General features: G+C 41.6%; 1 protein-coding gene across 1 annotated transcript; it reads right to left on the bottom strand.

The window, feature by feature from the left end:
- Positions 1–531: 531 nt before the first annotated feature.
- LOC306925207 (NACHT, LRR and PYD domains-containing protein 3-like) lies at positions 532–19652 on the bottom strand (the record flags this gene model as incomplete). The annotated part of the gene is made up of 5 exons (XM_079503898.1): positions 532–706; positions 17039–17212; positions 17355–17525; positions 17748–17918; positions 18010–19652. 5 exons carry the CDS (start codon positions 19650–19652, stop codon positions 532–534), a joined length of 2334 nt encoding a protein of 777 aa, XP_079360024.1.
- Between the last annotated feature and the right edge of the window lie 1074 nt (positions 19653–20726).

The following is a 20726-nucleotide window of genomic DNA, read 5'->3' as shown; positions in this document are numbered from 1 at the left end:
CATAGAGAGGTTCACTCACAGAGACACTGAGGAGCCCCTCCCCCAGCACCAGAACCCAACATAGAGGTTCACTCACAGAGACACTGAAGAGCCCCTCCCCCAGCACCAGAACCCAACATAGAGAGGTTCACTCACAGAGACACTGAGGAGCCCCTCCCCCAGCACCAGAACCCAACATAGAGAGGTTCACTCACAGAGACACTGAGCCCCCCCCCCCACATAGAACCCAACATAGAGAGGTTCACTCACAGAGACACTGAGGAGCCCCTCCCCCAGCACCAGAACCCAACATAGAGAGGTTCACTCACAGAGACACTGAGCCCCCCCCCCCACATAGAACCCAACATAGAGAGGTTCACTCACAGAGACACTGAGGAGCCCCCCCCTCCAGCACCAGAACCCAACATAGAGAGGTTCACTCACAGAGACACTGAGGAGTCCCTCCCCACCCAGAACCCAACATAGAGAGGTTCACTCACAGAGACACTGAGGAGTCCCTCCCCACCCAGAACCCAACATAGAGAGGTTCACTCACAGAGACACTGAGCCCCCAGACCCCACCCAGAACCCAACATAGAGCGGTCCAGTGAACGTGGACTGGAAGGTGTGCAGGTGTGTGAGTGTGTCAGAGGACACTGCGTAGAAGGACACAGTGCCAGCAGCATGGTCTACATACACTGCTACTCTGTTGGAGGAGGAGGAGGGACTGAATGGGAGGGTAGTTATCTTGTTATTGTGCTTCACATAGTAGTCACCACTATAACACTCCAGACTCCATGAGAGGTCATTGTCTCCAAACCCACTGCCATGACCCTTTTTGCTGATATCTCTGTGTGTCACTGCTGTAGCAACCCGTCCACTCCACTGTACCTCACTGTAACAGCGTCCACTCAGTGGTTCCTTACACATCACCTGATAGTAGGTCATAAATCTGTCTGCATGAGGAGGATAGTTCTGATCCTCATCCACCCAGTCCACCTTCCTGTTGTTCTCAGACAGAGAGAGGTGTCTGTGTGCTGTGTTTGGATCCAGAGTGAGTTCACACACATCTGATGAGAAGAACACACAATACAGCACCAGTTTACAATCACACATAATAATAATAATAATAATAATCATAATCATAATAATAATAATAATAATAACAACAAAAATCACGATGTTGACACTGTGTGTGTGTGTGTATCATTTTAGTCGACTAAATCTACTGCTGATTTGCCTCTAAGGCGTCATAATGCCTGATTTTGGTTGTGTGCATGTGTGCATGTGTGCGTGCGTGCGTGCGTGTGTGTGTGCATGTGTGCGCGTGTGTGCGTGCGTGCGTGCGCATGTGTGTGTGCGCGCGCACACGTCTGTTCGTGTGTGCGCATGTGCGCGCGCATGTGTGTGTGCGTGCGCGCGCACGCGTCTGTTCGTGTGTGCGCATGTGCGCGCATGTGTATCATTTTAGTCGACTAAATCTACTGCTGATTTGCCTCTAAGGCGTCATAATGCCTGTTTTTGGTTGCGTGCATGTGCATGTGCATGTGCATGTGCATGTGCTTGTGCGTGCGTGCGTGCGTGCGTGCGTGCGCATGTGTGTGTGCGCACACTCGTGTCTGTGCGTGCGCGCGCGCGTGCGTCTATGTGTGCGTGTGTGTATCATTTAAGTCGACTAAATCTACAGCTGATTTGCCTCTAAGGCGTCATAATGCCTGATTTTGGTTGGTGCATGTGTTGTGTGCTTGTGTAGATACTCCACTGTTACGTTCTTAGTCTACGCATGATTCATGATAACTACTTTTTATATATGTGATGTATGCCATGCTTTTGTTATTGCTTAATGTAAGTCGCTCTGGATTAAGAGCGTCTGCTAAATGCCTAAATTGTAAATTGTAAATTGTGTGTGCATTAATGCATTTGTGTACGCTCACAAGTCTGTGACTCTGTGCGTGTGCATTTATGCGCGCGCGTGTGTGCGTGTGTGATTGCTCCCGATGTGCTGGTTGGTACCTTGCATGGCTTCCGCCGCAATCGGTGTATGAATGTGTGTGTGTGTGAATGGGTGAATGTAATGCACAATCTATGTAAAGCGCCTTGGATAAAAGCGCTACATTATATAAATGCCACCATTTACCATATGATTTTAGTCGACTAAATCTAGTAGCTCGAGTCGTAGCTCTATGAGCTTGTAGATCTGCTATTTTGGAAAAATTGTGTGGGGGGGGGGGAGGGTCCCTGGATGATGGGGGTCAGATGGGGGTCGCAGGCCAATTACAATAGAGTTTTTGGGGACCTTGACATGAAATAGTTCTGATATAGAAACATATTAAGGTTTTTCATAAAACTGCATGGATTTAGAAGACATTTGTACCGCGCTACGAGCTTGTAGATCTGCTATCTTTGAATATATATTATTTCACAGCAAATGTTTTTAACTCAAATCTTTGCTTATGGGGGGGTCCCTGGAACAACATATTTTCAGATGGGGGTCTGCGGCCAAATACATACATTTTGGGGTCCTTTACATGAAATGTGTGTGTGTGTGTGTGTGTGTGTGTGTGTGTGTGTGTGCGCATGTGTGTGTGCGCATGTGTGCGTGCGTGCATGTGTGCGCATATGCGTGTGTACGCTCGAAAGTCTGTGACTACGTGCGTGTGCATGTGTGAATTTATGCATGTGTGTGTATGTGCATGTGTGCATTTATGCGTGTGTGTGTGTGTGTGCGTGTGCGACTGTGCGTGTGTGTAAATGCTTAAACATGTAGCTAGGTGTAATGTTAGAGACCACAGAAGACATGTAAATATGAAATAAATGCTTAAACATGTAGCTAGGTGTAATGTTAGAGACCACAGAAGACATGTAAATATGAAATAAATGCTTAAACATGTAGCTAGGTGTAATGTTAGAGACCACAGAAGTGAACCTTTCAAGCCTGTTTTCTCAACTCGCTGTTTCTCTGCAAGACATTACTCTATAAGCCATATCTCCAAAACTAGTGGGTGAAACTGAACAACCAATATGTCAATTTGAAGCTATGATTCCCTGCTTTCATATGACATGACAAAACAAAAATTCAAAAAAATCCAATGGCAGTCTCTCAGTCAAATTTGGTCACATTTAGTCACCTGAATGTCTTAGTTAGTTTAGTTTTAGTTAACTGAATATCATATGATTTTAGTCGACTAAATCTAGCTAGTCGACTAAAAGCTCTATGAGCTTGTAGATCTGCTATTTTGGAAAAATCGTGTGTAATATCGTGAATCGTGTGAATATTCGTTCACAGCAAAGACAATTACTCATACCCTATCTTTGCTTCTGGGGGGGGGAGTCCCTGGATGATGGGGGTCAGATGGGGTCGCAGGCCAATTACAATTCAGTATTTTAGCTGTGACGTGAGCGCGAGCACGTGAGATACTTCCGGGTCCTACTTTTGTGTCCCCATATACGCTTTTGTGTCCCCATAGAGTTATACTGTGACGCTCCGTCGGACTAAATCTGAGACGAAAACCACGAAAGTCTAATTTTACCGCTTTCCTCGCAACAACAAAGCTGCGCTGCTCTCCCAAATCTGGCTGTGACAGGCCGTCTGCCCCACACGGAATACTATCGCCATTTTATTTCATTGTGTCAACTAAATCCTCATTAATGCAAACTAGATTCAACATACTCAAGCCTGCAAACATTCTAAATATGCCCCCGAAATATTTTACTGAGCAAATGGACTGTTACCACCTTCAATAATAATGATAATAATAGTCTTTATTGTCTCCACATCATATTTTTTTTGTCATGGACACTTGTACAAAACATTAATAATTCTACTCGAGTTGGAAGCATTAAGACCCATTTTAACCCTCAATGGCTTCCTTTCTGAAAAATAACGTCATTGTAAAAAGATTCACGCGTTTAGATATTCTATTTAGAATGAGATGCGGACGGAGCTGGTGCCACTTGGACCCGGACGTAACGTAGCACTACAAAATGACGTCGGACTTAAATACTGAATAGAGTTTGTGGGGTCCTTGACATGAAATAGTTCTGATATAGAAACATATTAAGGTTTTTCATAAAACTGTTGGATTTAGAAGACATTTGTAGAATCTGGTCTCAGGTCTCAATGGGTTAACCCATTAAGACCTGGAACACATCTGTGTCACCTTAACTTTTAACCACATTAGCTGTTGAGAAATAGCAGATCTACAAGCTCGTAGACCTTAACTTTTAACCACTTTAACCATTATTTAAACTTTAGCTGTTGAGAAATAGCAGATCTACAAGCTCGTAGACCTTAACTTTTAACCACTTTAACCATTATTTAAACTTTAGCTGTTGAGAAATAGCAGATCTACAAGCTCGTAGACCTTAACTTTTAACCACTTTAACCATTATTTAAACTTTAGCTGTTGAGAAATAGCAGATCTACAAGCTCATAGCACGGCACAAAGTGCTGCGCTAAGAGCTTGTGGATCTGCTATTTTTTTAAATCGTGAAAACGTATATGCAAATCTTTTATATATTCTTTCACAGCAAACATTTTTAACTCAAATATTTGCTTCTGGGGGTCCGTGTAACAACATATTTTCAGATGGGGGTCGACGGCCAATTTCAGAAAATGTTTGGGGTCCTTCTATATTCCATGTTTTATAACATCCTGCATTGTTCTTAAAGATGTAGTGAAATGTTTTTCACACTTTTAGAGAATATCTGTGGTCATATGGGCATAGGCCTACCTATAACAATGGGGTTTTTTGCTATTTTAACCTTAACTTTTAATTACTTATTATTTAAACTTTAGCTGTTGAGAAATAGCAAATCTACAAGCTCATAGCACGGCAGCAGAGTGCTCAAGGTCAAGGTCAAGGTAAACTTTATTGTCCACAAGGGAAATTTGTCTTGGGCTTTCACCCCAGCTACAGCCACACATAAAACATCAATGACAAACAAAAATACATTACAGAGGAAGACACAACATTACACAATTGCACACATGATGTGGATAATCTAACCTCACACAGTTACCGCTGTTTCAGAGCCTCGTTTAACATCTTAGTTGATGCTGGTACAAACGATTTTTTAAATCTGATGTACTTCCACTTTGGTTCTTTGTATCTTCTCCCAGAGGGCAGAAGTACAAACTCGCCATTTAAAACATGGGTAACATCATTGACGATTTTTTGATCCTGTTTTAATATAGCCTGCTCATAAATAGACTGCAGAGAGGGGAGTTGTCTTACCCCTATGATCTGTTTTAATGTAGCCTGCTCATAAATAGACTGCAGAGAGGGGAGTTGTCTTACCCCTACGATCTGTTTTAATGTAGCCTGCTCATAAATAGACTGCAGAGAGGGGAGTTGTCTTACCCCTATGATCTGTTTTAATGTAGCCTGCTCATAAATAGACTGCAGAGAGGGGAGTTGTCTTACCCCTACGATCTGTTTTAATGTAGCCTGCTCATAAATAGACTGTAGAGAGGGGAGTTGTCTTACCCCTACGATCTGTTTTAATGTAGCCTGCTCATAAATAGACTGCAGAGAGGGGAGTTGTCTTACCCCTATGATCTGTTTTAATGTAGCCTGCTCATAAATAGACTGCAGAGAGGGGAGTTGTCTTACCCCTACGATCTGCAGAGAGGGGAGTTGTCTTACCCCTACGATCTGCAGAGAGGGGAGTTGTCTTACCCCTATGATCTTCCCTGCAGTCTGCACCAATCTGAACAATTTGGACCTCAGTTGCACTGAGAGATTACCGAACCAAACTGTGAAGCCAAACCTGACCAGGCTTTCCAAGACTGCTCGATAGAACACTAACATAAATCTTTGGTCAACACCATGAACCCTGAGACGCCGAAGGAAGTGCAGTCTTTGCTGTAGTTTACTACAGAGACTGTCAACATGTGTATTCCAAGTTAGTGAGTTGTCAATACAGATCCCCAAGTATTTATATGAGGGGACCTGTGAGATGGTCGAGTCATGGATGACCACAGGCCTGTGATCACCAATACTCTTGGGGTCAAACACCATCTCCTGTGTCTTCTTAACGTTAAGAATAAGGTGGTTGTCATCACACCACTTTACAAAGTTCTGTACCTCTAAAAAGTAGTCAGCTACATCCCTATCCTTATCCAGAAGGGCCAAGATGGCAGTGTCATCCGAGAATTTAATGATGTAATTGTTCGGGTTGCCACTTCTACACTCATTTGTATACAGAGTAAAAAGGACAGGTGAGCTCACGCAGCCCTGAGGTGCTCCAGTACTCAGGGTTCTGCGCTCTGACATAGTTCCATTCACACTGACCCTTTGTGTACGTTTAGTTAAGAATGAATGGTACCATCTAATAATAAGAGGATGGACATTAAGGTCCCTCAACCGCTTAATTAAGAGATGTGGCTGTATTGTATTGAATGCTGAGCTGAAATCTACAAGAAGAAGGCGTGCATAGGCTTTGTTATTGTCCAAGTGTTTCAAAAGAAAATAGTCCAAGGTCAAGACTGCGTCCTCTATACCTCTGTTACTCCTATAAGCAAACTGAAAATCATCCAATGAGCAGCCTACCGCTGCCTTCAGCAGACTGATAAGGATTTTCTCAAAACATTTCATGACTACTGAAGTCAAAGCGATAGTCAGGAACAGGAATTATAATGGAGTCTTCCCAAAAAGACTGCGCTATGATCTTGTGGATCTGCTATTTTTTTAAATCGTGAAAACGGTTGGATTTAGAAGACATTTGTAGAATCTGGTCTCAGGTCTCAATGGGTTAACCCATTAAGACCTGGAACACATCTGTGTCACCTTAACTTTTAACCACATTAGCTGTTGAGAAATAGCAGATCTACAAGCTCGTAGACCTTAACTTTTAACCACTTTAACCATTATTTAAACTTTAGCTGTTGAGAAATAGCAGATCTACAAGCTCGTAGACCTTAACTTTTAACCACTTTAACCATTATTTAAACTTTAGCTGTTGAGAAATAGCAGATCTACAAGCTCATAGACCTTAACTTTTAACCACTTTAACCATTATCTAAACTTTAGCTGTTGAGAAATAGCAGATCTACAAGCTCATAGCACGGCACAGAGTGCTGCGCTATGATCTTGTGGATCTGCTATTTTTTTAATCGTGAAAACGTATATGCAAATCTTTTTAACTCAAATATTTGCTTCTGGGGGTCCGTGTAACAACATATTTTCAGATGGGGGTCGACGGCCAATTTCAGAAAATGTTTGGGGTCCTTTTATATTCCATGTTTTATAACATCCTGCATTGTTCTTAAAGACGTAGTGAAATGTTTTTCACACTTTTAGAGAATATTTGTGGTCATATGGGCATAGGCCTACCTATAACAATGGGTTTTTTTTGCTATTTTTTTCATCGTGAAAACGGGTGCAAATCTTGTATATATCTTATTTCACAGTGACCGTTTTTAATTCAAATCTTTGCTTCTGGGGGGTCCATGGAACAACTTATTTTTAGATTGGGGCCGACGGCCAATTACATACCGGTACATACATTTTTCCATCCTGCATTTTTTTTAAATTTATATTCCATGTTTTATAACATCCTGCATTGTTCTTAAAGACCTAGTGAAATTAAAAATATGTTTTTCACACATTTAGAGCATATCCGTGGTCGTCATATGGACATACCTAACAATAGATGCTAAAACAATGGGAACATTTCAATGTTTGTGTATTTTTATATCAAAAGTCCATACAAATCCAAATTGTAATGACTTTGAATGTAAACGTGCTGCGTGTTGACGTGTCATCTGTGTCACCTTACACCGGGGCTCCACCGGGCGCGTCAGCGTCGCGTCTCCGTCACCGTCAGGGAATGTTCTCTTTTTAATCAATGAAGGGTGGCTCCACTGCCCACGTTGCGTTGCGTTGCGTTGCGTTGCGTTGCGTTGCGTGACTGCATTAAAATTGCCCCGGTTCGTTTTTTGACGCACGCTACGGAGACGCAACGCGTCCGGTGGAGCCCCGGCGTTAGCTTTCAAACACGTTGACCATTTTTTTAATCTTTAGCTGTTGATAAATAGATCTACAAGCTTGTACGAGTGCCGTGCTACGAGCTTGTAGATCTGCTATCTTTGAAAAATTGTGAAAATGTGGCGCAATACTTTGAATATATATTATTTCACAGCGAAGGGGGGGGGGGGGGGGGGTAATTTAGTTTTAGTCATAATTTAGTCACCTGAATGTCTTAGTGTTAGTTTAGTTTAGTTTTAGTTAACTGAATATCATATGATTTTAGTCGACTAAATCTAGCTAGTCGACTAAAAGCTCTATAGATCTATAGTTCTATAGACCTTGTAGATCTGCTATTTTGGAAAAATCGTGTGCAAATCTTTGAATATTCATTCACAGCAAATAATAATACTCATACCCTATCTTTGCTTCTGGGGGGGGGGGGGGGGGGTCCCTGGAACAACACATTTTCAGATGGGGGTCGCAGGCCAATTACAATAGAGTTGTTGGGGTCCTTGACATGAAATAGTTCTGATATAGAAACATATTAAGGTTTTTCATAAAACTGTTAGAAAACATTGTAGAATCTGGTCTCAGGTCTCAATGGGTTAACCCATTAAGACCTGGAACACATCTGTGTCACCTTAACTTTTAACCACATAGCTATTGAGAAATAGCAGATCTACAAGCTCGTAGTGCGGCACCGAGTGCCGCTCTACGAGCTTGTAGATCTGCTATTTTTTTTGTTTTATCGTGAAAATGTATGCAAATCTTTGAATGTACATTCTTTCACAACAAACGTTTTTAACTCTAATATTTGCTTCTGGGGGTCCGTGTAACAACATATTTTCAGATGGGGGTCGACGGCCAATTTCAGATAATTTTTGGGGTCCTTTTATATTCCATGTTTTATAACATCCTGCATTGTTCTTAAAGAAATTAAAAATACGTTTTTCTCACTTTTAGAGAATATTTGTGGTCATCATATGGGCATACCTATAACAATAGATGTCAAAACAATGGGAAATTTCCAAATGTTGTGTATTTTTTTTACATCAAAAGTCCATACAAATCTAATTTGAATAACTTCCTTTGAATGAAAACTGCGTGATGACGTGTTGAGCCTCAAATTAATAAAAAGTAACTTTGATTGAATTCACCTGTTTGATTCCCATCGCTGCGCGTTCACCCAAACACAGCTGGTTCTGATTACAGAACTACTCCATTTTTAATCCCATTCAAGGTGACGTCCAGACAGTTATTACTCATTTTAAACTCAATCATCACGCTGAAATATGTATCTGAAAACATTGTAGGGTAGAAAGCTACGTAGTAGCAAACATGCTGTCTGTCTGTCTGTCTGTCTGTCTGTCTGTCTGTCTGTCTGTCTGTGCGTGTGTGCGCACACACACACACATGCAGTGTATGCCTGCATGTGTCCCTGCGCGTGCGTGCGTGCGTGTGCGCATGCATGCGTGCGTCTGTGCGTGTGTGTGTGTGTGTATCATTTTAGTCGACTAAATCTACAGCTGACTAAGGCGTCATAATGCCTGATTTTGGTTGCCTTCATGTGTTGTGCGTGCGTGCGTGCGTACGTGCGTGCGTGCGTGCGTGCGTGCGTGCGTGCCCTATATTGGCTGAAGATAATTAATTGTGTTTCAAAGTGTTTTCTTTCGTCGAGTTATTACCGTGGCATCAAAATGTTCTTAAAGACCTATGAAATAAAAAATACGTTTTCCACACATTTAGAGCATATCCGTGGTCGTCATATGGACATACCTAACAATAGATGCTAAAACAATGGGAACATTTCAATGTTTGTGTATTTTTATATCAAAAGTCCATAAAAATCCAAATTGTAATGACTTCCTTTGAATGTAAACGTGCTGCGTGATGACGTGTCATCTGTGTCACCTTAGCTTTTAACCACATTGACCATTATTTTAAACTTTAGCGGTTGATAAATAGATCTACAAGCTTGTACGAGTGCCGCGCTACGAGCTTGTAGATCTGCTATCTATGAAAAATTGTGAAAATGTGGTGCAAATCTTTGAATATATATTATTTCACAGCGAACGTTGTGTGTGTGCGTGCATGCATTTATGTGTGCGTGCATTTATGTGTGCGTGCGTGCATGTGTCCGTGTGTGTGTGCGTGTGTGTATGCATGCATCAGTGTTTTGACAGCCAATTTTGACTTAGTTTTAGTCATAGTCTTCAATAAAATGTAATTTAGTTTTAGTCATAATTAACCTAACACTAAGACATTCAGGTGACTACATTTTAGTCACCTGAATGTCTTAGTGTTAGTTTAGTTTTAGTTAACTGAATATCATATGATTTTAATCGACTAAATCTACAGCTCGTAGCTCTATGAGCTGTAGATCTGCTATTTTGGAAAATCGTGTGCAAATCTTTGAATATTCGTTCTGTGGGGGGGGGGGGGGGGGGGGGGGGGGGGGTCCCTGGAACAACACATTTTCAGATGGGGGTCGCAGGCCAATTACAATAGAGTTTTTGGGGTCCTTGACATTAAATAGTTCTGATATAGAAACATATTAAGGTTTTACATAAAACTGTTGGATTTAGAAGACATTTGTACCGCGCTACGAGCTTGTAGATCTGCTATCTTTTTGCTGTATGGGGCTGAGACTTGGAGAACAACAACACTCACAACACACAGGCTGCAAACATTCACCAACACATGGTGGCACATGGTGCCTCAGGAGAATTCTACACATCTGGTGGAGGGACAAAGTTAGCAAATGTGGACCTGTGGAAAACAACACACCAGGATCCCATTTGATCTACAGATCCGAAAAATAAAGTGGAGTTGGATTGGCCGCACACACCCTCAGAAAACCTGCGACAAATATCACCCGACAAGCCCTGAAATGGAACCCCCAGGGGAAAAGGAAACGAGGTCGCCCCAGGAACAGCTGGAGAAGGAGCATCGAGGCTGAAATGGCAGAGAGTGGGCTCAACTGGGGGAGATCTAGAAAGAACGGCTAAAAGCCGAGTGAAATGGAGGATATTTGTCAACGGCCTATGCACCCTAGAGCAGGGGTTCTCAACGTTTTTGGCCGGGGACCCCCGAAAATGCTTTGGCAACGTCTCGGGATCCCCGCCCCGCCCCCTCCCGACCCCCAATATAAATTGACTGCTACAATAACCTTAAACCATTTTGGGCGGGAACCCCTTTTGGTGTTTTAAGCATTGTTATAATTTAGCTATTTAAAAATAGCAGATCTACAAGCTCATAGCGCGCCACCGAGTGGCGCGCTACGAGCTTGTAGGTCTGCTATTTTTGAAAAATCGTGAAAATAAATTTTTTTTTTTTTTTTTTTTTTATAATTTGGGGATCCCCTAAAATAATTTGGCGACCCCCCGAGGGGTCGCGACCCACGGGTTGAGAACCCCTGCCCTAGAGGAGCAAAGGGCTTAAGTAAGTCAAGTGTTGAGAAATAGCAGATCTACAAGCTGGTAGACCTTAACTTTTAACCACTTTAACCATTATTTAAACTTCTACAAGCTCATAGCTATGAGCTTGTGGATCTGCTATGTTTTTAAATCGTGAAAACGTATATGCAAATCTTTTAAATATTCTTTCACAGCAAACATTTTTAACTCAAATATTTGCTTCTGGGGGTCCGTGTAACAACATATTTTCAGATGGGGGTCGACGGCCAATTTCAGAAAATGTTTGGGGTCCTTCTATATTCCATGTTTTATAACATCCTGCATTGTTCTTAACTTAGCCTGCCGCCATTAATTAATCCCTCGATTGCGTATTGCCATGGTTTAATCACGCGTGACACTTACTTTGAAGAGCCAAATATCCGTATCGCATTTTACTATGAAACCATTCCGTGTGTGTTGACGAAGCTGGTGCTCGTTCTCTCGGTCGGTGGTGGAAAAAGTGGACCGCGAGTATCACAGCGCCTGCTACAGGCCGTTGAAAACGCTTGTCTGGGACAAAGCGTCCTCTGCAATGTCGCTTCTGTGAGATAAAGCCGTCTGAAAACAGAGCCGGCAATGTTAGTGGATGCGCGCGCATTTTCAAAATGGCCGCGCCCATTGTGTCAGAAGCATAACAAAGCTAACGGACGGTAGATTTCGATACGATCGTATTAAAACATGCATTAATGAATACATCGCTGTTAAAACGGCTTTTCCGTTTGTGGCAGGCTACAAGATTCTACGTGTTAATATTCCTATGTTCCTGGCGGGTAAACGATTAAAGATGTAGTGAAATGTTTTTCACACTTTTAGAGAATATCTGTGGTCATATGGGCATAGGCCTACCTATAACAATGGGGTTTTTTGCTATTTTAACCTTAACTTTTAACCACTTATTATTTAAACTTTAGCTGTTGAGAAATAGCAAATCTACAAGCTCATAGCACGGCAGCAGAGTGGTCAAGGTCAAGGTAAACTTTATTGTCCACAAGGGAAATTTGTCTTGGGCTTTCACCCCAGCTACAGCCACACATAAAACATCAATGACAAACAAAAATACATTACAGAGGAAGACACAACATTACACAATTGCACACATGATGTGGATAATCTAACCTCACACAGTTACCGCTGTTTCAGAGCCTCGTTTAACATCTTAGTTGATGCTGGTACAAACGATTTTTTAAATCTGATGTACTTCCACTTTGGTTCTTTGTATCTTCTCCCAGAGGGCAGAAGTACAAACTCGCCATTTAAAACATGGGTAACATCATTGACGATTTTTTGATCCTGTTTTAATATAGCCTGCTCATAAATAGACTGTAGAGAGGGGAGTTGTCTTACCCCTATGATCTGTTTTAATGTAGCCTGCTCATAAATAGACTGCAGAGAGGGGAGTTGTCTTACCCCTTTACGATCTGTTTTAATGTAGCCTGCTCATCTAATAATAAGAGAGGATGGACATTAAGGTCCCTCAACCGCTTAATTAAGAGATGTGGCTGTATTGTATTGAATGCTGAGCTGAAATCTACAAGAAGAAGGCGTGCAGGCTTTGTTATTGTCCAAGTGTTTCAAAAGAAAATAGTCCAAGGTCAAGACTGCGTCCTCTATACCTCTGTTACTCCTATAAGCAAACTGAAAATCATCCAATGAGCAGCCTACCGCTGCCTTCAGCAGACTGATAAGGATTTTCTCAAAACATTTCATGACTACTGAAGTCAAAGCGATAGTCAGGAACAGGAATTATAATGGAGTCTTCCCAAAAAGACTGCGCTATGATCTTGTGGATCTGCTATTTTTTTAAATCGTGAAAACGGTTGGATTTAGAAGACATTTGTAGAATCTGGTCTCAGGTCTCAATGGGTTAACCCATTAAGACCTGGAACACATCTGTGTCACCTTAACTTTTAACCACATTAGCTGTTGAGAAATAGCAGATCTACAAGCTCGTAGAGCAGATCTACAAGCTCGTAGACCTTAACTTTGAACCACTTTAACCATTATTTAAACTTTAGCTGTTGAGAAATAGCAGATCTACAAGCTCGTAGACCTTAACTTTTAACCACTTTAACCATTATTTAAACTTTAGCTGTTGAGAAATAGCAGATCTACAAGCTCATAGACCTTAACTTTTAACCACTTTAACCATTATCTAAACTTTAGCTGTTGAGAAATAGCAGATCTACAAGCTCATAGCACGGCACAGAGTGCTGCACTATGATCTTGTGGATCTGCTATTTTTTTTAATCGTGAAAACGTATATGCAAATCTTTTTAACTCAAATATTTGCTTCTGGGGGTCCGTGTAACAACATATTTTCAGATGGGGGTCGACGGCCAATTTCAGAAAATGTTTGGGGTCCTTTTATATTCCATGTTTTATAACATCCTGCATTGTTCTTAAAGACGTAGTGAAATGTTTTTCACACTTTTAGAGAATATTTGTGGTCATATGGGCATAGGCCTACCTATAACAATGGGTTTTTTTTGCTATTTTTTTCATCGTGAAAACGGGTGCAAATCTTGTATATATCTTATTTCACAGTGACCGTTTTTAATTCAAATCTTTGCTTCTGGGGGGTCCATGGAACAACTTATTTTTAGATTGGGGCCGACGGCCAATTACATACCGGTACATACATTTTTCCATCCTGCATTTTTTTTAAATTTATATTCCATGTTTTATAACATCCTGCATTGTTCTTAAAGACCTAGTGAAATTAAAAATATGTTTTTCACACATTTAGAGCATATCCGTGGTCGTCATATGGACATACCTAACAATAGATGCTAAAACAATGGGAACATTTCAATGTTTGTGTATTTTTATATCAAAAGTCCATACAAATCCAAATTGTAATGACTTTGAATGTAAACGTGCTGCGTGATGACGTGTCATCTGTGTCACCTTACACCGGGGCTCCACCGGGCGCGTCAGCGTCGCGTCTCCGTCACCGTCAGGGAATGTTCTCTTTTTAATCAATGAAGGGTGGCTCCACTGCCCGCATTGCGTTGCGTTGCGTTGCGTTGCGTGACTGCATTAAAATTGCCCCGGTTCGTTTTTTGACGCACGCTACGGAGACGCAACGCGTCCGGTGGAGCCCCGGCGTTAGCTTTCAAACACGTTGACCATTTTTTAAATCTTTAGCTGTTGATAAATAGATCTACAAGCTTGTACGAGTGCCGTGCTACGAGCTTGTAGATCTGCTATCTTTGAAAAATTGTGAAAATGTGGCGCAATACTTTGAATATATATTATTTCACAGCGAAGGGGGGGGGGGGGGGGGGGGTAATTTAGTTTTAGTCATAATTTAGTCACCTGAATGTCTTAGTGTTAGTTTAGTTTAGTTTTAGTTAACTGAATATCATATGATTTTAGTCGACTAAATCTAGCTAGTCGACTAAAAGCTCTATAGATCTATAGTTCTATAGAGCTTGTAGATCTGCTATTTTGGAAAAATCGTGTGCAAATCTTTGAATATTCGTTCACAGCAAATAATAATACTCATACCCTATCTTTGCTTCTGGGGGGGGGGGGGGGGGGGTCCCTGGAACAACACATTTTCAGATGGGGGTCGCAGGCCAATTACAATAGAGTTGTTGGGGTCCTTGACATGAAATAGTTCTGATATAGAAACATATTAAGGTTTTTCATAAAACTTTTTCATAAAACTGTTAGAATCTGGTCTCAGGTCTCAATGGGTTAACCCATTAAGACCTGGAACACATCTGTGTCACCTTAACTTTTAACCACATTAGCTGTTGAGAAATAGCAGATCTACAAGCTAGTAGTGCGGCACCGAGTGCCGCTCTACGAGCTTGTAGATCTGTTTTCGAGCTTGTAGATCTGTTTTATCGTGAAAACGTATGCAAATCTTTGAATGTACATTCTTTCACAACAAACATTTTTAACTCTAATATTTGCTTCTGGGGGTCCGTGTAACAACATATTTTCAGATGGGGGTCGACGGCCAATTTCAGAAATTTTTTGGGGTCCTTTTATATTCCATGTTTTATAACATCCTGCATTGTTTTTCATTTGTATTCCATTGTTCTTAAAGACGTAGTGAAATTAAAAATAAGTTTTTCACACTTTGAGAATATTTGTGGTCATCATATGGGCATACCTATAACAATAGATGCCAAAACAATGGGAAATTTCCAAATGTGTATTTCTTTTACATCAAAAGTCCATACAAATCTAATTTGAATAACTTCCTTTGAATGAAAACTGCGTGATGACGTGTTGAGCCTCAAATTAATAAAAAGTAACTTTGATTTAATTCACCTGTTTGATTCCCATCGCTGCGCGTTCACCCAAACACAGCTGGTTCTGATTACAGAACTACTCCATTTTTAATCCCATTCAAGGTGACGTCCATACAGTTATTACTCATTTTAAACTCAATCATCACGCTGAAATATGTATCTGAAAACATTGTAGGGTAGAAAGCTACGTAGTAGCAAACATGCTGTCTGTCTGTCTGTCTGTCTGTCTGTCTGTCTGTCTGTCTGTCTGTCTGTCTGTCTTGTAAACAAACAGAATCACGCGGATGTAGCATAGACACTAACGTCCCATAGCCTGAAGGGATGCAACGCTCTGATTGGTTCAGAAACAACACGCTTCCGTTTCAGATTTAAACTTCAACATAAAATTACCGAAAATGCAGACGGACGACGTACCGAAAAACAACTGATTTCTAGTGGGCGTGGCAACCCAAGGGTGACTCAGAATACTTTCATATTTGGAATATATAATATTTGGAGACGACCCGTGTCGCGTGTTGTCACGTGGTTTGATGCGTTGTTACGCGTTGTGACGCATAAAGACCCAGAACATGTCTGTGTCGCTTAGATTTAAACAACTTTAACCATAATTTTATAATAATTTACAATTGCCAAGCTCATAGCCTGGCAAGCTATTTGTGAAAAATCGTGTGCAAATCTTTGAATATATATTCTTTCACAGTGAAATTTTCAACTCAAATCTTTGATTCTGGGGGGTCCCTGGAACAACATATTTTCAGATGGGGGTCCGCGGCCAATTACATATAATTCTGGGGGTCCTTGACATGAAATAGTTTGAGCACCACTGATACAGAAACATGATGTTTTTCAGAAAATTGTTTTATAAGACATGTAGAATCTGGTCTCAGATCTCAATGGGTTAAAGGGTCATTGACACAGTAGCGATTAACCAAAAGTAAACGATTAGCAGACGAAGCAAACGAGAAAACACGAGCAATTCTAGCAGATCTTTATATTCATGTATTAGCTTAAATTAGTCTAAATTAAATTAAATTAGCTGATATAATAGTTCGATGTGATGCTTTTATTGAATGAATAAAACAGAACAGAAACTTACTTATCGTGCTCTTCTTCACTCCTGGTATCAGCCTGCAGACTCCACCGTGCTCCACACTGGAGTTGGAGGAGAGACAAAGTCAATATTCTCTATGATAATATAAACTATGATTTTACACCATTAAACAAAAAATAATACATAACAGCATCACAGAATGATTGAGAACATTGTTCTGACCAAAATGTTGTGTTGGTCTTTGTCTCTTACACGCACGCACGCACGCACGCACGCACGCACGCACGCACACACAGACCAAGTCTCTCATACCTAAGAGCGTCCAGTCTGTAGCGTGGATCCTTCGCAACAGCAGAGAGCATCGCTTCGCCTGATTCTCCTGGATGATTGAAGGTCAAGTTCAACTCTCTCAAATGGGAAGGGTTGGAGCGCAGAGCTGAGGTCAGAGAAGAACAGCCTTTCTCTGTGACCAGACATCCTGACAAACTGCACACGCGCGCACACACGCACACGCACGCGCAAACACACACGCACATAGAGAGTTTCACAATGTTATATTTTGTTCCATTGATTTTAAAAACTTTTGTTTTATTTTAACACAGTTGAACCCAGTTTCAGGCATACTGACTTGAGAGTCTCCAACATGCAGTTTGGACTCCTCAGTCCCTCTGCCAGAAGGTTGACTCCAGAGTCCTGAAGGTTGTTATTGCTCAAGTCAATTTCTCTCAGGCTAGAGCTGGAGCTGAGAGCTGACGATAACTCCTGACAGCATCTCTCCGACAGGTTGCAGCCACTCAGCCTGAATAAACAATAGTGGTGCATGTATTAGATTTCATGTTAAATAAAGATCATATAATGAAATAAATATCACCCACACGCACGCACGTGCACACACACACGCGCGCACACGCACACGCACACACACACACACACACACACACAGAGAAGTTTCACAATGTTACATTCTGTTCCATTGAATTTAGAAACTTATTAGGTTTTATTTAAACACGGTTATACTGACTTGAGAGTCTCCAACATGCAGTTTGGACTCCCCAGTCCCTCTGCCAGAAGGTTGACTCCAGAGTCCTGAAGGTCGTTATTGCTCAAGTCAACTTCTCTCAAACTAGAGCTGGAGCTGAGAGCTGACGATAACTCCTGACAGCATCTCTCCGACAGGTTGCAGCCACTCAGCCTGAAGAAACAATAGTGGTGCATGTATTAGATTTGATGTTAAATAAAGATCAAATAATATTTGAAATGTATCCAGTTATCAGTGAACCTACAGAGCTTTCTTGGAGGCTTTGATCACGGGCAGCAGCCCCAGAAGAGCCTCCTCTGAAGCAGAGTACTTCTTCAGGTCAAACACGTCCAGCTCCTTTCCTGAAGACAGCAACACGAAGACCATAGCTGACCACTGAGCAGGAGAGATCTTGTCTGTGGAGAGACGTCCTGACGTCAGGTACCGCTGGATGTCCTCCTCTAGAGAATGATCATTCAGCTCATTCAGACAGTGGAACAGATTGATGCTTCTCTCTGGAGATGGATTCTTTTTGATCTTCTCCTTGATGTATTTGATGGTTTTATGATTGGTCTGGAAGCTTTTCCTTTTTTTTTTTTTTATGAGCTTTTGTACGAACTTCTGATTGGTGTCCAAAGAGAGGCCCATCAGGAAACGCAGGAACAAATCCAGGTGCCCATTTGGACTCTTTAAGGCCTCATCTACAGCACTTTGGTAGAGGTGATGAATCTTGGATTTGAAAACCTTGGGCATCTTGGAGGTTGAGAGTAGGTTGTCACCACTGTTGATGAAAGTGATGAAGACGTGGAGGGCAGCCATAAACTCCTGAACACTCAGATGGACAAAGGAGAACATCTTGTCTTGTCTGTACGTTCCACTCACCTCTCCAAACAGTCCTGAGTACACTGCTGCGTCGCTGATATCAATGCGAGACGCTGTCAGGTGTTCTTCCTCGAAGATCAGGTTGCCTTTCATCAGCTCTTCAAAAGCCAGTTTCCCCAGAGACAGAATGACATCATACTGTTTCCTGTCAGGATACTTGGCATTCTTGCATAAGGACTGCATCTCAATGAAGTGGAGGTACATGGCGCTCTGGGTCTTTGGCAGCGCTCCTTTCTCCTTTGTGCTCACAATTTCTTCCATAACGTTAGAAGTGATCCAACAGAAGGCCGGGATGTGACACATGATGTGGACGCTTCGGGATGTCTCGATGTGAGAGTAGATTTGAATGGCCAGCTGCTCATCAGGGAATCTCTTGAAGAAGTACTCCTTCTTCTGAGGGTCTTTGAACCCTCTCACCTCTGTCACCCTGTCAACAGACGGGATCTGGTCGGCGGCTGCAGGTCGTGTGGTTATCAAGATTTTAGCTTTTGGAAGCAAGTTCCCCAGGATGAGGTTCGTCAGGAGGACGTGCACTGTGGTCGGCTTCAACGGATCAGTCCATTTCACAGTTTTCGGGAAATCTAGAGCTGGCTTCGATTCATCCAGTCCATCCAGGATGAACACAATGTTGCACTGGTGGAAGGTGCAGATCTTTATCTTCTTGGTTTCACTAAAGAAGTGATGAAGAAGTCCCTCCATGCTGTACTTGTTGTTCTCCTTCATCTCCAAATTCAACTCTCGGAAATTGAATGAAAACACAAAGTCGACATGCTGGTTGGCTTTGTCTTCTGCCCAGTTCTGAGTGAACTTCTGAACTTGTACTGATTTACCAATGCCGGCCGCTCCCTTCATCATCACTGTTTTGATGGGGTCACTTTGTCCAAGTGAAGGTTCCACTATGTCGTCCATGTTGATTGGTGTTTCTGGTCCAGCTGTTTGGCTGTATGCCAATTCAATCTGCCTGATCTCGTGTTCTTTATTGACCTGTCCACTGCCTCCCACTGTGTTGTAGACCTCTGTGAACATGTCACTCAGAAGTGGGTTTGGTCCTTCTTTTGAGATCCAGTGATTCAAACGCTGAATCTTCTGCCTCTGATTAGACTTGAGCTCTTGTTTACACAGAGCAAGAGCTTCTAAATGACCAAAGACAAGATGACATCATTAAGTGTGTGTTATAGAATGACATCATTATAGATGACATCATTAAGTATGTGTTATAGAATGACATCATTATAGATGACATCATTAAGTAGGTGTTATAGAATGACATCATTATAGATGACACCATTAAGTGTGTGTTATAGAATTACATCATTATAGATGACATCATTAAGTGTGTGTTATAGGATGACATCATTAAGTGTGTGTGTTACAGAATGTGGTCCTTATATCAGTGAGAGATGCCGACATTTTGTTAAGGCCTATTTTGTCATGACGGAGTCACGTCGACAAGCTAAAGCTCTTTGGTTACTAAAATATGACGAGTTGTGTTTTCGAAAACTGTATTGGGTGATCTACTGGATGTTTAAACTGTATTGGGTGATCTACTGGATGTGTAAACTGTATTGGGTGATCTACTGGACGTTTAAACTGTATTGGGTGATCTACTGGATGTTTAAACTGTATTGGGTGATCTACTGGATGTTTAAACTGTATTGGGTGATCTACTGGATGTTTAAACTGTATTGGGTGATCTACTGGATGTTTAAACTGTAAACTGTATTGGGTGATCTACTGGATGTTTAAACTGTATTGGGTGATCTACTGGATGTTTAAACGGTATTGGGTGATCTACTGGATGTTTAAACTGTATTGGGTGATCTACTGGATGTTTAAACTGTATTGGGTGATCTACTGGATGTTTAAACGGTATTGGGTGATCTACTGGATGTTTAAACTGTATTGGGTGATCTACTGGATGTTTAAACTGTATTGGGTGATCTACTGGATGTTTAAACGGTATTGGGTGATCTACTGGATGTTTAAACAGTATTGGGTGATCTACTGGATGTTTAAACTGTATCGGGTGATCTACTGGATGTTTAAACGGTATCGGGTGATCTACTGGATGTTTAAACTGTATCGGGTGATCTACTGGAT

Source organism: Electrona antarctica, assembly GCF_951216825.1.
Source record: "Electrona antarctica genome assembly, chromosome: 6".
NCBI classification, from domain to species: domain Eukaryota; kingdom Metazoa; phylum Chordata; class Actinopteri; order Myctophiformes; family Myctophidae; genus Electrona; species Electrona antarctica.
The sequence above is the reverse complement of the archived record's forward strand: the minus strand, read 5'-3'. Positions and strand labels throughout refer to the sequence as shown.